This window comes from Erythrolamprus reginae, chromosome 2 (assembly GCF_031021105.1).
Source record: "Erythrolamprus reginae isolate rEryReg1 chromosome 2, rEryReg1.hap1, whole genome shotgun sequence".
In the NCBI taxonomy this organism is placed as follows: domain Eukaryota; kingdom Metazoa; phylum Chordata; class Lepidosauria; order Squamata; family Dipsadidae; genus Erythrolamprus; species Erythrolamprus reginae.
In genome coordinates, this window is record NC_091951.1 from 68,995,973 (window position 1) to 69,011,832 (window position 15,860).

Here is a 15,860-nt window from a genome sequence, read left to right on the forward strand (position 1 = left end):
GCCAATTGTACATTATTTCCTACTATCATACCCAGCCACGCATTGCTGTGGCTCAACCTTGAAGGTCTTGTGGTGCAACCCCCTGTGTTCTGTCGGGCTCTCTGGTAGAATCCTCCCAAAAATTCACAGGTACAAATTTCAGACACACACACGTTTGAAAATTCAAAACAATGTTCTTTATAATGAAAATTCACTTAAACCAAGCCCTCCTTTGGTATAGCAAAGAGCACTCATCTCCAAACAAACTGGTAATTTGTACAAGTCCCTTATCAGTTCTGTCTTGCAGCTGTGAAGCAATTCACAGTCCTTCTTCTTTCACAAAGTGAAACACACTTTGCTCTGGTTTAGTTTCAAAGCGGGGGGAAATCAGCACACAAAAGGTCAAAGTCAGTAAAGCAGTCACGAAACATAACGATCAGATAATCCTCCACAATGGCCAAACCCACAGGCTGCTAATTACCACAGCCCCACCCAACCACAGGTGGCCTCATTTTCTTTGATAACAATCTCTCAGTTGTTGTTGCCTATGCATCCGCATGTGTGGCTGTATCATTAACTCTTGTTCTGAATCCAAGGAGGAGCTAGATAATTGATCTCCTTCTGAGCTGTCTGCCACACTCTCCTCCTCCCTGTCACTCATGTCTTCTTGGTCAGAGGAGCCTTCATCAGCAGATTCCACTGGGGGCAAAATAGGCCTGCAGCATGTGGATGTCTCCCCCACATCCACAGTCCTTGGGGCAGGAGCAGGGCCAGAGCTAACCACAACACCCCTGTTAATTTTTTTTATTCAGAATAAGAATTGGAAGAAGCCTTGGAGATCTTCTAGTCGAACCGCCTGCTCGATTTTTTCAGAATATATAGCTCATTTATGTTCTAAGGAGAGTTTCCTGTGGCAGTTGAAACAATTATCAGCAGCCAAGCAAAACACACCTCCTATGTTTGTCATGAGTCTCCATGCCAAGCAACTCCCTGTTTGTTCACCAGCCAACAAAATGCGGCTCCTATATTTTTCACCAGCCAATATAGGCATACAATATAGGTATATATAAAGGGCTGTGATCGAATGCAACACTGTCAAAATTTCAAAGTAATCAATGAAGAACCTTTGGAAGCTTGATGTCCCAAAAAAACATGTGTTTACATTTTTATTAATATAGATTTTCGTTGATTACATATTTATAGTTGGTAGATATTTCTATAGTTAAGATGGCATAATGTAAAATATAATCTATTTTCTACAAATAATATGCTGTTTGTTGAGAACATCAAAGAATAGGCATGTTGATTGTTTTTAAAAACATCTTCTATGCAAGCTTCTGCTCTCTCACCCATTTCCTGTTCAAGCAATAATCAAAGGTGGCAGGTCTTATGAAAAAATTATACTTTTGAGAATTAACCATCAAACTCCAAGCTGAATTTTAGGCATTCCTATCTCCAGTCTAAGATGGGCATTGGCTATCCCATCAGGAAAGCAAGGATGGATATCAAAAATTTCATCTGCAACAACTCCAGTTCACTTGTAAATTCACTGCCATAAACTCCCACTTCCATGCTACATAGAAAATTTGTGGTCAAGATTTTGCCTTGAAATGTTTTAACTAACTCTAAAAAAGTGTTATAAATATATAAATAATGCAGCAGAAAAAGGAGGTGCCTATCAATAAATGTGTCATTACATTCCCCTCACCAAAGGTCAAGAGAGTTTTACATTTACCATATTTTTCGGAGTATAAGACACACCGGAATATAAGATGCACCTAGATTTTAGAGGTGCAAAACAAGGAAAAAGTATTTGGAACCAAATGGTGCAGTAATATATTATTTAATAAAATACCAGTGCAACAGAATACTTTTTTACAAACATGTATACTTTTTACAACTATGGACAATATTTACAAACTTCAAACTTAACAGCTTTAAGACTTGTGGATCAACTTTCAGAATTCCTCCTCCAATCATGCTAGCTCAGGAATGGGAATTGAAGTCCAGAAGTCTTAAAGTTGCCATGCTTGCCAGCGATTCCAATAGGCGAGAAAAGTACTGTAAGTTCACTTCTCCTCCTTTGTTCTTCCTTTCTGATTGGTGGTTGGATCAATCTCTTGAAATACCACCATTCAGCTGTCTGTTGCCACCAATTGTGGCTATTACCGCCATTGCACCAACTCCCTCCCCCTCCCCCTGGGTGCAGCATTTGGTGTATAAGACACACCCAGTTTTTGACTCTCTTTTGGGGAGTAAAAAGGTGCATTTCATACTCTGAAAAATACTCCAAAAAATGTTTCATCAACACTCAAAAATGGAAACTTCCCTGTATGTTGCTTATAAGCAACATATAGGGAACTTTTCATTTCTGAGTGTTGATGAAGAATAAAAATATGATCTGTCATTGACCTTACTTTTATAAATACTGCCTACATATTCCCAATTAGACTTCTGATTCTATCCAGTCTTGTAGTTTGTGATATGTCTAGTATATTATTTCCTAATCATATTCAAAACACCAATGAAACTATAATTAACTAGGTTGTTGTTGTGGTCTTTTATTATAAATAGGTATGAATATTCTAAGCCTCAAACCTTTTGAAATATTACCAGTTTACTAATAAATGTTAATGTGAAGAAAGGCACCCATCAGTTTAGCACAGTAGCAAACAAGATTTATCTAAGGTGCAATTATTGCTAATTAAAAGTGACCTCAAGGCAGAAGTTAAGCATCCCAAGAGAAGATTACATTGGAGAAAATAGAATTTACTATTTTAGACTTATATACCACTTCACGGTGCTTTTGCAGAGAGCAAGCATATTGCCCCCAACAATCTGGGTTCTCATTTTACCACCCTTGGAATGATGGAAGGCTGAGTCAACCTTGAGTCTACTGAGATTTGATCTGCTAAACTGCTGGCAGACGGTGATCAGCAGAAGTATCTTGCAGTACTGCACTCTAACCACTGCACCACCAAGGCTCTTGTGTAGCTTCTCCTTGCAAAAAGCCCAACAGACTGATCTGAGTGTATCTTATCTGAGTGTGCTACTTGTATATGCTCAGCTGTGTCCTTATTTTATGCTTCCCTATCTTCAATAACTTTTCTACTAAAATACACAAATCAACCACATTATTTTTGTCATTTATGTACAACTTGCAATCATGCATTCCATTTCCCCTTTGAAATAAAATATCTTGCTCTTTGATACCTCAGGGTTCAGATCCATTATTGTTTCATAAAATCTACCTAAATTATGTGAGAATCATTGCTTTCTCAATCAACAACATGTATCATTTATGTACAATATTCTTCTATTCTCATCAGAAGCATTTCTTGTACCCTGTCTTGCATCAAGATGGCATCTCAGATTCTTGTCTTCTTTCTCCTCAGTCATGGGCATTCTGTGTATTTTCCTGCCTTATTTTCTTCCAGTATTCCATGACCTGTTCTACCCATGCTCTTAACTGTAGTCAAGACCACATCTTAACACTATAACCATGCTAAATATCCCATAATTTATCGTAACCTTTCTCTAAATCAGTGTTTCTCAAATAGTGGGGCAGACCCCTGTGGGGACATAGAGCAAAGCTGGGGGGGGGGGGTGTCACATGACCTGGAGACATGTTTTTTTTTTTTTTTGCTGCAGGGAATAGGGTTTTTTTGCACCAAACAATAGGACACAGCACAGAGCAGGAGATATGAAGTGCAGATAACAAACCCTTAAGAGATACTATGGAAAAATATTTAACAGGGGTGAAAAGAAAGGAGGAGAGAGCAGGAGATAATGAGACAAATGTAAGACTCCCAAAATCTTAAATGAGGAAATATGACGAAGCGTATGTAGTGCTTGGCATCAATGTGACGGTGGGAGACAAGAAATGACTGGTATGTTTACTGTGTCTAAAAATGTTTATTTTATTTATTTATTTTGTCCAATACACAATAATACACAATGAGGGTTATAGAGGATATAATCAGGTAGAATGTATTAAAGGGGGAATAGAGGAGAAAATAAAGGAGTGAAATATAACTATGAGAGAATAGCAGAAAAAGATATAGGTGTAGAAGAGAAGATATAGGAGCTACAGGAGAGACAATAGGACAGGGGATGGTAGGCACTCTGGTGCACTTATGTACGCCCCTTACTGACCTCTTAAGAACTTGTTGAGGTCAACCATGGATAGTCTAAGGGTAAAGTGTTGGGGGTTAGGGGATGATACTACAGAGTCCGGTAGTGAATTTCACGCTTCGACAACTTGATTACTAAAGTCGTATTTTTTACAGTCAAGTTTGGAGCGGTTAATATTAAACTTGTAACTGTTGTGGGTTCTTGTGTTGTTGTGGTCGAAGCTGAAGTAGTCTTTGACAGGCAGGACGTTGCAGCATATGATCTTGTGGGCAATACTTAGGTCATGTTTGACGCGTCTTAGTTCTAAGCTTTCTAGACCCAGGATTGTAAGTCTAGTTTCGTAGGGTTTTCTGTTATGGGTAGAGGAGTGAAGAGCTCTTCTGGTGAAGTATTTCTGCACATTTTTGAGGGTATTAATGTCAGAAATGTGGTATGGGTTCCAAACAAATGAGCTATATTCTAGGATGGGTCTGGCGAAAGTCTGGTAAGTAATGTGAGATTGCCAGAGTGGAAGCTACATAGGATTAGATTAACAACTCTTGAAGCCTTCTTGGTGATGTTGTTGCAATGGGCTTTGGCACTTAAATCTTTAGTTATTAGTACTCTGAGGTCCTTGACCGAGTGGCGATTATCTGTGATAATTTGTTGATTCAATTTGTATTTGGAGTTTTGATTCTTTTTGCCAATGTGAAGGACAGAGCATTTGCTGGTTGAGATTTGGAGTTGCCATGTGTTAGACCGATCAGAAACAGAGTTCAGGTCTTTTGGGAGAGCAGTTGTGTTATCGGTGGTGTTGAAGAGTTTTACATCATCTGCAAAGAGAACACAGTTGCTTGTGATGAGATCGCAAAGGTCATTTATGTAGAGAATGAAGAGCATTGGTCCCAGAACACTACCTTGGGGAACACCGCTTTTAACAGGGACAGGGGTAGATATGGTGCTTCCTATTTTAACCACTTGTTGTCTGTTTGACAGGAATGCTGTAATCCATCTGTGGAGGGATCCTGAGATGCCATAGGATTTGAGTTTTAGAAGCAGTTTGTCGTGGACCACTGAATCGAAGGTTTTGCAGAAGTAAATATAAATTGCATCTATAGATTTTCCTTGATCAAGATGAGTTGTCCATATGTTTTTGCAGTGGAGGAGCTGCAGGTTGCAGGACAGTTTTTTTCTGAATCCAAATTGTTTGTTAGAGAGCAGATTATTAGTTTTTAGGTGGAGAGTAATTGATTGATTTATAATTGATTCCATGACTTTACATGGGACACAGCATAGTGATATTGATCTGTAGTTATCGACAAGAGAGGGTTCTCCTTTTTTGAAGATGGGGATGACCATAGCGTTTGACCATAGTTTGGAAAGTGTGCTGGTTCTGAAGGATTTTTTTGAAGATTATGCTCAGTGGTTCAGCTATAGTAGAAGAGAGGGTTTTTTAGGAAGTATGCACATATGCCATCTGGTCTGACTGATAGAGAGGGTTTAAGGTCAGGTAATGCTTTTTCAACTCGGTCTTCACTGAAGTCTATTTGGGTTAGGTCATTGAGAGAGTTTGTGGTGCGAGAGATGAATTTGGGGGATGAGCCATTGCTGTTGACAAAGACAGAGCCAAAGAATGAGTTCAGGAGGTTAGCTTTGGATGAATTGTCGTGGCATTCTTTGTTATTGGGTCCTTTGAGAGGTGGGATAGGTCTACAGTCCTTGAGTTTGTTGTTGACAAAGTTGTAGAAGGCTCGATTGGATTTGGAGCATAGGAGGTTTTCCTCTTATATGTTGGCAGTGGACAGCATGAAGCCAAATAAATCAAGGTGTCACTTAAACACATTACACCGCTATCACGCTCATAAGCCGCTTGAGTTTTTTCACCGAAAACATACCAAATATTGCAGACAATCCTCCCAGCAGAAAGTTTAGATTAGTACTTTCTTTGTTAAAACTACTCAGTTTCCATTTGCAGTTTTTCTAGAAAGTATGTTCTTCATGGACACTGATTTGTTCTGCAGCATGCATTCTCTTTATCTTTAGTGCCTCATATCGGTCCTTTACAAAACATTATTTTAAATATGATTTTATTCTGGTTGTCATTTAACCAGAAAATAAAGTGTTTATCATCTTGCTAAGATGACTTTTTTGGCCTGAAATTCCTTAGATGAACTTTATTGTATGGCTTGAAGCAATCTCATAAGAAAAATTTTACAATCATGTCAGGAAAATTAATAAATACACATAATGCAGGGCTCATGTTGTAAATTGTTGTATTTTTCCTGGATAGATACAATAAAACAAGCAAAGAAACAAATATTGCAGAAAACAAATTACTTTTACTACCAAGCTCACAAATCATTTTCTTGTTGTTCTCTGGCAGGACCTCTTGTTTCTCTATTTACCTCAATTCCACACAAGCTACAAATGAATATTTTCAAAATTATATGAACAACTATATTAAATACTGAAGTAGAAATTAGGTTTTCCTTGAACCGGGGCAGTGTTCAGTGTGTAGAAATATAAGCAAACATTTCTCTCTCAATTTCAGTCCTATTTTGGTTCATATTCTTATCTTTGTGAGAGGAAACGGAACTATTAAATGCTGCAACTAAATTGCACTAACTGCACTTAAAGGATTGCATTAAAATTAAACATTTCATGTTTAACTTGTATTAAATTATATTAAACATATACTTCATGCAAAATAAAAAAAATAAAGAAAATTCTAGCATTGATGTTCTGTTTGAAGATGATTTGGTCATGTTGTAGGGCTGTTTATCTATTATTCAACAATAGCTTGCATTTTCATGAGAATGAGCAATATTCAACTGATGATAACCGGCTATTTCCTGCTGCAGATGTTAATAAGAATGCCATTATTACTCTATTCCAAAACATCTACCTGCTAAACATGGTAGGAGAGAGAATTTTCTGCCATGATTACATACTAGAGTCAGCTATGGTTCTTGCAGGCCAGAAGTTTCTTCACATGGATAAATGAGATTATATATATATATATATATATATATATGTAAGAAAATTATCATCTAACACCCCCTTATCAAATCTTGCATATAAAAAAGAAGCAAACCAAGCACAATCCAATAAGCACGCAGAGGAAGACAGAAATGTTTTTAAAAGCATAGCAAACAAAATTGATGGAAAGTAGAAAATGGGTTTGAAGTCAAGAAACCAAGCCACTAGATGTCTGCAAATTATAATGCTTACGATGTTTATTTAATTACACTTCAAAGGAAGCAGACTTTTTAATGTTTGCTTTAGGATTGAAATGAGCTTTTAGCCAAACAAGGAATTATATTAAATTGAATAAACACTTTCCTCATTAGGAACTGTATACAGTGCTATTCTCCAGAAGACCTAGATAAATCTGACCCCTACATGCCCCCTAAACAAATCTAAATTCAGTACCAAATTGTAGATTTTAGATTACTACAGTGTGACATGTTGTGTGATTGAGCAAATTGTAACAGAGGATACTCTTAAATACACACATTTTATGACTCACCAAATCAAACTCCAGAAAATCAGTGTTGCAGTGAGTCATATGTATGAAATTATTTTTAAAAAACCCTTTGCTATTTATGTGAAGTAGCAAAAAAACTTCCAATAAAGCAATACCAGATAATAAAATTTAAATGGAAGAATAGTTCCTATAGATTGTAAATTCTGAAATCTTGTTTCATTATAGTTTTAACTAGAAATTTTTGTGGTTGGCTCACATCCGGCTCCTTTGGTCATGGACTTTGAGGAGATTGAACCGGGTCCATCTGGGTATCCTTCTGCCGCATGAATCCCAGTGGCCGGTTAGGTCCCACAGAGTTGGCCTTCTCCAGGTCCTGTCGACTAAACAATGTTGCCTGGCAGAACCCAGCGGAAGAGCCTTCTCTGTGGTGGCCCCGATCCTCTGGAACCAGAGATTAGGATTGCCCCCACCCTCCTTGCCTTTCGTAAACTTCTTAAAACCCATCTCTGCTGTCAGGCATGGGGGAACTGAGACATCTCCCCTTGTCTATGTAGTTTTATGTATGGTATATTTGTGTGTATGCTTTTTAAGTAATGGGGTTTTTAGGCTTTTAATGTTAAATTGTTATTTACACTTTTAATATTAGATTTGTTATTGTATATTGTTTTATCACTGTTGTGAGCCCGCCCAGAGTCTTCGGAGAGGGGCGGCATACAAATCTAATAAACAAACAAACAAATAAATAAATAAACAAATAAATAAATAAAATCATAAGCCAGTGTGTTTACCAGAGGAATCAGAAAGTGAGAGTGAGGGAGAGTTAGTGTAAGAAAAATTCCCCAGACCAAGAGAATAAAAGCTAAAAACCTTTATTAACCACATGATATATATATATCATAGAAACATATATCAAACATAACATATATCAATCGTAACATAAAGATCTTAAAGATGCCAGCATGATTATACAGTATCATACAGGGACCAAGAGAAGTTACGGGAAAAATACCCGTTAACCTCAAAAGGTAAAGTACCTAACTTCAAGGATCATCTTATATAGAATTTTCATGTCTGGTTTACAACCCCTTCCTCCTGTCCATATATGGGGTTGTCTTGCATCCAATTTCATCATAGTTCCCCCGGAACTCTCTAGATTAATCCATCAAGTTGTTGTCCTGCCTTTATGAATGTTTCTTGGCCTAAAAATAGGATTTCTTCATCTTTGATACAGGATGTAAACATGTTATTGTACTGTTTGCTTTTCTGGCAAGGTCTGCTGTCCAAAAGGTCAGAAGTTTAGTACTCTAATAAGAGTGTTTTTGTATCTATCTAGGCCTTAGATGCCTAGATTCTATAGATAATTCTCACAGTTAGGGCCTGGGAAACTTCCAGAGACTGCAGAACCGCCAGCTGTAGTAATGCTTGAGCCAGATGAGGAGGGGGATATTGTTGACTCAATATTAGATGCTAGGGTAAGAAGAATGCAAGGGAGACAAGAATATCTCCAGCAATTGAATACTTCTATGCACAGCTTGTCATCACTGATAGTATAAAAGGGAGGATTATGGAAATCCTCAGTGCAGAAGTTCAACATTGCTATATATAGTGAGACAAATAATAGCTGAAGAGCCTTTCTTAAATATTTCTGCAATCCTGGTTTTTGAAGGTATTTGTGAGTACCTGTCAATGCCGAAAACTAATGACTTGAATTTATTACCTTATATGTTTACTACCTATGTTTTAGGTTTTGCTTTACAGACCTGGGCAAGGGGTGGCCTACGGCCCGCATCCGGCCCACCCGCTGTCTGTGACTGGTCCATGGAGGTCGGGGTGCACTCCAGTGCAAGGATGAAAGAGCTCACTATGTCTGTCGGGACTCCTCCAGTCCCTGCTTTCCTGATAAATCATGACGAAAGCATTAACCAGAGAAATCCCAGCAGACGCGTTGAGCTCTTTCATCCTTGCACTGGAGTGGACCCTGACCTCCTACCAAGAGCGGCCGAGCACAGAAACCATGCAAACACTCCAGCACAGTGACTGTGGTGCACCGTGTTGCCATAAAGGAAACAATTAGGGGTCTGTAGAGTGGGTCTGGGTGTTTAGGCCAGGCCACGGTCTGGGTCTTTACAGTATTGGGTAGAACTGAGTTAATTATATTAGTCCGGCCCTCTAAAACCATCTCATGCAGCCCTATGGCAAAATTAATTGCCCACCCCTGCTTTACCATATATTTAGGAATACTTGACACCCACTTTTTATATTAATAGCTTTCATTCCATTTCAGAGACATTTATCATAAGACTGTTGTGGTTTGACACCATCACAACAGAACATGTGTACTGCAGAGTCTAAACTGTGATTCTGAACCTTTCATTTCATATCATTCACTGCAAAGTTTCAGAACCTGAACTGGGTGTGTAATCCATTCGGACTGTTTTGTATATACCTTTTATGACACCTAATGTAATTGCTATTATTACTTTTAGGATCTTGTTTACCAGGTGTTCGTATTAGATTAGATTTATGGCATTTTGCAGCAACAGATGCCCAAAATGTTACAGCTGATTTCATTCCTCCCACCCTAGCCGGAGAAATAATCAGCCTGCAGCTGCTCCGACACAGATTCAGAAGAGGAATTAAACTGGTGCCCAGCCAGGCAGCTCTCCTTTAATATAATCACCATTCATTTCACTGGGACTCCTAAATGATGCCCCCAAGTGGGTCATATAATTCTATTTTGTGTGTGTGTGTGTGTGTATGGTGGAATTCAAGCCTGTCTGAATAAATGTTACAGAATATTTATATGTGAATATAGCACAATGGGGTAAAATGTTCTAAATTGTGTAAATGTGATAATTTTGTCTCTGAGTTTCATGTTATTGTCTGCCAGAGAGTGAATATTGACAGTTTCAAATACAATTTACTGGTAGTCATGATGGTGAGATAGAAACAAGATATACGGTGATAAAAAGAAGTGAATGTGGCTGGTATATAAAGCATCTTCAAAACATAAAATCTACATAAACTATTTTAATAGGAGGGGTTTTTTTTCTAAACAGAATAGAAAGTAATCTTTTATCAATGACACAAAAATCTCTTCTCCAAACTGGCAATTAGGGATTCATTGTTCTTGGTTTAGAACACTGGATGAACCTTGCTTGAATTTGTCATGCTGCTTAGTTACTAAGCCGCACAATGCAGCATATTCAAAAGAAATTCTCTTGACACCAGCGGCTTCATTTCCAGGCATATGGACAGACTGTATACCTGCAAATCATAGGCCCTTGGCTGACTTCCCTGTAACATCTGAACCCTTTACTAAGTCTCAGTAGGTTTGACTCTTTCTTTTCTGCTATGTTTGACAATGGGGAAAGCTTCAGAGTTCATCTGTTGGCTTGCATTTCAGCAATTATCGGAGTTGGAGAATAGTGAGATGCCTCCAACAATTTTCATTTGAAAAATACAGGGCAGGAAGGCACACAATGGTAATTAAATTTGATAGGAAGGAAGAGATGGGAAAAGATAATGGTGATAGGGAAAATGAATGCTGAGTGAATGCTTATAACATCATAACAATGAAAGATGTTCTCTTCCAAGCTTTGGATCTTCATCAGCACAGCTGCAAAATCTGTGAGGGAGGGGAGATTTTAATGATTCTCCAAGACTTTAATGGTGACTCAGAAAGTGAGCACCAGAATCTGAAGTTGGATTGTAGGGACACATTGGGGTTCCTGCTTATATTGCTTAGTAGGTTCCTTTCTGAGCATCTCCATTTTATCTCCAGTTGTTTCTTCCAGCCCAGATATTGACAGTTTCCAGAGATTGACTTCTTCTGTACCTTCCATTAGTTTTGAGGTAGAGTCCCAAAAAGGTGCTTTTTCAAGAGACAAATGGACTTTCTTGTTTTTCTTTGAAGATGTTTCACTTCTCATCCAAGAAGCTTATTCAGCTTCTGAGGTAGAGATATACAACTAGGTATCATTGGCATATTAATGATACTTTATCTCAAACCAATGAATAACTTTAAATTCATTTAAATAAAATGGTGGAGATGGTTGACCCTTTGAGTGCCCGAGACCCAAACAGGAGTTAGCAACTTTCTTCCTCATTCTCCATCTCATACGTCATTCTTACTAGTCCCAGGTTCAGGTCTTGTTGCCAATGATGAGTAACTGGTGAAGTCATCACCAAACAGCAGCTTGTGAAGATGGTGAGGATTATCTTCAGATCACTTATATTTGGGAGAATATATTTGTTTTTGGGACCACAAATGGATAATTTTGGTTGTGGACATATTGAGCCCCTGTGTTATGGATTGCTCATTCCTGGCCAGCAAGTTTCATCCTCTCTTTCCCACTACACCAAGAATGAAACTATCAACTCAAGAAGTAATGGAGAGAGTGGTCCCTCAACCCTCACCCCATCTAATCTTCACAGTCCAGAAGGATACTAAAGTTGATGGATTCAAAAGCAACCAAGAGATCCAACAGTATAGATATAGTGCTACCCATCTTAGGCCTTCAATATGTCATTGATAAGAATAATCAATATAGTTTCTGCTTTATGGCCTAGCTTAAAAAATATTTGGAAGTCAGCCCTTTCCAGATGAAGCCATCTTTCAGGGGAAGAAGGGCAATGATTTTTTAAAATATTATTTATATTTCCTTTTTTAAAAAATATATTTTTTAATTAAATTTTATTACAAGAACAACAAAAAATACATAAAGAAAAAGTGCCCCAACACCAATAAACCCCACCACCATTTAGGGGGTTAAATTATTTGCAATAAGTTTCAATTTCTTCCTTAGCTCCGGTTTACATTTCTTTACATACAAAAAGTGATTGGAATTTATTTTTCACATTGTCGTCATAAATTCTACTTAAGATATAATTTTTCACCTTATTCCATCATGCCATCAGCTTCTCCAATTTATTTTCATCAAAGTTATTTAATCTTATTTCCATAATTTCAAAGTGGAGGTGGTCCACCATGTACCAGTACCAATTCTATTTATATTTCCTTTGTTTCTCTTATTGCTTAATTTATTGATACTACTAATCGTGAATAAATAAATAGCTACATAATTGGAATAAGAGTTTTCAGTTGAAAAGGGCCAGCTAGCATCCTTAGTCTGGTCAGTTTCAGCACATTATTTTATCCCCTAGTTAGGGCTTTAGAAAAACCTTATTTGGAGAGAATAACAATGAAAGAGCTTCCAAGCCAATAAGAGCTGGGAACATTGTTAGCACCTGGTTAGGGCTAAAAAGAAACTTACTTGGAGCAAGTTAGAGTAATGAAAAAAAAAACTCTGCAAAGACTTAGAGCTTGGAAAATAATAATAATAATAATAATAATAATAATAATAATAATAATAATAATAATTATTATTATTATTATTATTATTATTATTATTATTATTATTATTATTTGGATTTGTATGCTGCCCCTCTCCGCAGACTCAGGGCGGTTAACAACAATGATAAAAAACAACAACATGTAACAATCCAATTTAATAAAACAACTAATATTCTTCGCAGACAGTGACAATGAAAGAACCTGCAAGATAAGAGCTGGGAAGATTGTTAGCACCTAGTTAGAGCTGGGGGGGAAAAGCTTTGAAAAAAGCTGCATTCAGAGTATAAGATGCACCTGAATTTCCAGCCTCTTTTAGGGAGGAAAAAGGTGCATCTTATATTCCGAAAAATACGTTGTGTGTGTGCGTGTGTCATCCAGTCACTATTGTGATATCAGCAACTATTTAAATCAATTTGATTAATTATAAATATGTAAGAAGAGTAACAATATTGTTATAATACAGAGTTATTCAAAAAGAATGAACTGATTTCATGGCATATTGCTTCAGTTCTCGAGCATTGCCATGTAATGATTCTGTGACCATTTGAAAGAGGAATTATTTAAGTTTTGAATGGCTGCCACAGGGGCGATATAGTCACGTCGCTCTTCTGGCAATGTTCAGTTGTTTGTTTACCCTCAGAATGGCAAGTTATTAGGAAAAGACATTCTGTATTCTCGAGTTTGTGAAAACAAGTTCAGTTATCAGGGTTGTCAAGATCCCTAGACCTAACTGTTTGCGATTTTTTTCCTTGTGTTGATATGTATAAAATCGCGTTTATGTTCCACTGCTACCCACTAACTTCATGACCTTAAACATGGAATAACAACAGCGATCAACTTAGTGGATTGTGATATGCTGATACACACCAGGGAAGAACTCTCTTACCGCATTGATGTTGCCTGTGCTGCTGGTAGTGGCCACATTGAACAATTATAAGACGGGAAATAAAAATTGATTGTGACTTGACTGGAGGACGTATTATTTTTCCATAATAAAATTTTGGGTCATGAAATTGGTTTATTCTTTTTGAATAACCTGTATATCTTACAAGCATGCTGAATCAGAAAAAAAAATGTTTGGGGAGGCTAAAGGAGGATCTATCATTTTATATTCTAAAGAAGCTCATTTTTTAAAAAACAAACTTATTATTCACTGCCTCTTTTTGATACCACTGTGAAAAATGAATGAAAAATGCAATGCAACAGAACTTTCCAAATGGTAATATGTATATACCATTGCAGAATTTTTCTTAGTTTCTTTTATTTGTGACTGTTTTCTTCTGTCCTTTTTCTCTTAGGCCCTGCCGCAAAAAAGAAGTATGTCAGTTATAACAACCTGGTAATCTAATCCGCTGCATCAGACGGAATCATGGGAGGATGGAGATTTTCATCCATTCAGTCACCAAACCTTATGTAGGCCTGTTCCTCAAGCTGCTGAGTATGCACTGCTGGAAGAGTTGAAAGGCCAGGCACTTATTATCATGGAGGATCCAAGTATTCTGAACAACTGCTCAATGAAAATATTCTTACGATATTCTTGGCTTAATAAGTCATGGGCACTGCCATTAGGCTGAGATGTTGGACCTTTTTCTTTGTTTGGGAGACATTATCTCTGAGCTCCAACCTGCAACATTGGCCCAGCATCTCCTGGGTGGATTGCGATCGGCAAAGGTGACTTTCAAGGGGCTATTTTTTTTTTGTCTTTATATGTACTTCCAAACTGAAAGTTTTTCAACTTTCTGTACAGTTTGTGAGGATTTTTCCCCCCTTCTCCTCTTTGTTCTTTTCACATATTGCCATTTACATTGTTTTGGAGAATTAACAATGGTTTGGAATGCACAGCCTCATGCAAGCTCTCTTTGTTTCACAGCACATTAAGTAGGGAGAAAAAAATAAATAAAGGACACCCCCACCCCAAGATTGGGAAGCATTTATATCCGCGACATGGATGATCACTATGGAATACTTACAAATCATATAAGTTTTTTAATTATTATTTTAAAAAGGGAGAAAAAAGTCTAAGACCAAAAACTGTGTTGATTTAGCAAGCCTGCCCTTGTTTTTCAACTCCACCTTCATCCTCTGCCTTTCACTATTCTGATGGCAACAGAAAAAGCAGAATGGTTTGCTGAGCTTTGATAGAGGTTGTGTCAGTATTTGGAATGCATGCCAGTAGTGTAATTTGTTCATATTTTATGTTAAGTATTTGTATTTCTACTTTTCTGATTTTTTTGTTTTGTTTTTCATTAAGTACATAATTTTGCAATAATTTCAATAATTCTTATGTTGTTTGGGAGAAAGAAAATGGCTTTTACATGTCTTGAATTTCTTTTCCCCTCTTTGTTGATGCCCAATTGACTGACTGGTGTGATTAAAAAAAAATAATTTTAAGGAAAAAAGCATGTATGTTTTATACTGTTTGTAATAAGTAATTTCGTTGATCTTGCTGCTTATGTGCCAATTTAGTGAGAACAAATCTTTGCTGCAAAATTCCCCCCTTTCCATATTCTCAATCCTGTGATATTGTCCAAGAATGTATCAATAAAACATTTTGGTTAAATTTTCTTTATGTATTGTAACAATGCCTATTTTATCGGCATCACATCTATATTTTGAGAGTTTTCAAGATGAGAAAGACAAGAGGATGCATGAATTTGAACTTTTCTAGCAGGTCTGATTTCTGCACAAAGGAAGAATGGATCCTGAAATTGGAAGCTATCATTTACCGAAAGGAAATTCTGTCGATATGTTATTCTGTTGTTGGGAAACTTTCAAATTACTGTGTATGCAATGGTGAAAGTCAGCAATCATTTAGAACTACTTGACTATAAACACCGATCATGTGCAAGATGAAAATTTATAATATTCTGAAGACTAACTTCAAAACACAGTAGATGCATGAATCAATCTTCAAAGAAGTTCTAA

General features: G+C 37.2%; 1 protein-coding gene across 5 annotated transcripts in view; it reads left to right on the plus strand.

Moving 5' to 3' along the window:
* Positions 1-15,500, plus strand: part of GRM7 (glutamate metabotropic receptor 7) — a 553,799-nt gene extending 538,299 nt beyond the window's left edge. For 4 of the 5 annotated variants that reach the window (XM_070738269.1, XM_070738272.1, XM_070738270.1 and 1 more), the window contains exon 11: positions 14,234-14,310. Coding sequence is in view for 1 of the 5 variants with exons in the window: in XM_070738271.1 (XP_070594372.1) it covers positions 14,234-14,283 (50 nt within the window). In the remaining 4 variants the exon portion in view is untranslated. Of the gene's footprint in view, positions 1-14,233 lie in introns of all 5 variants that reach the window. The other variant, XM_070738271.1, reaches the window with a different exon arrangement.
* Positions 15,501-15,860: the final 360 nt, after the last annotated feature.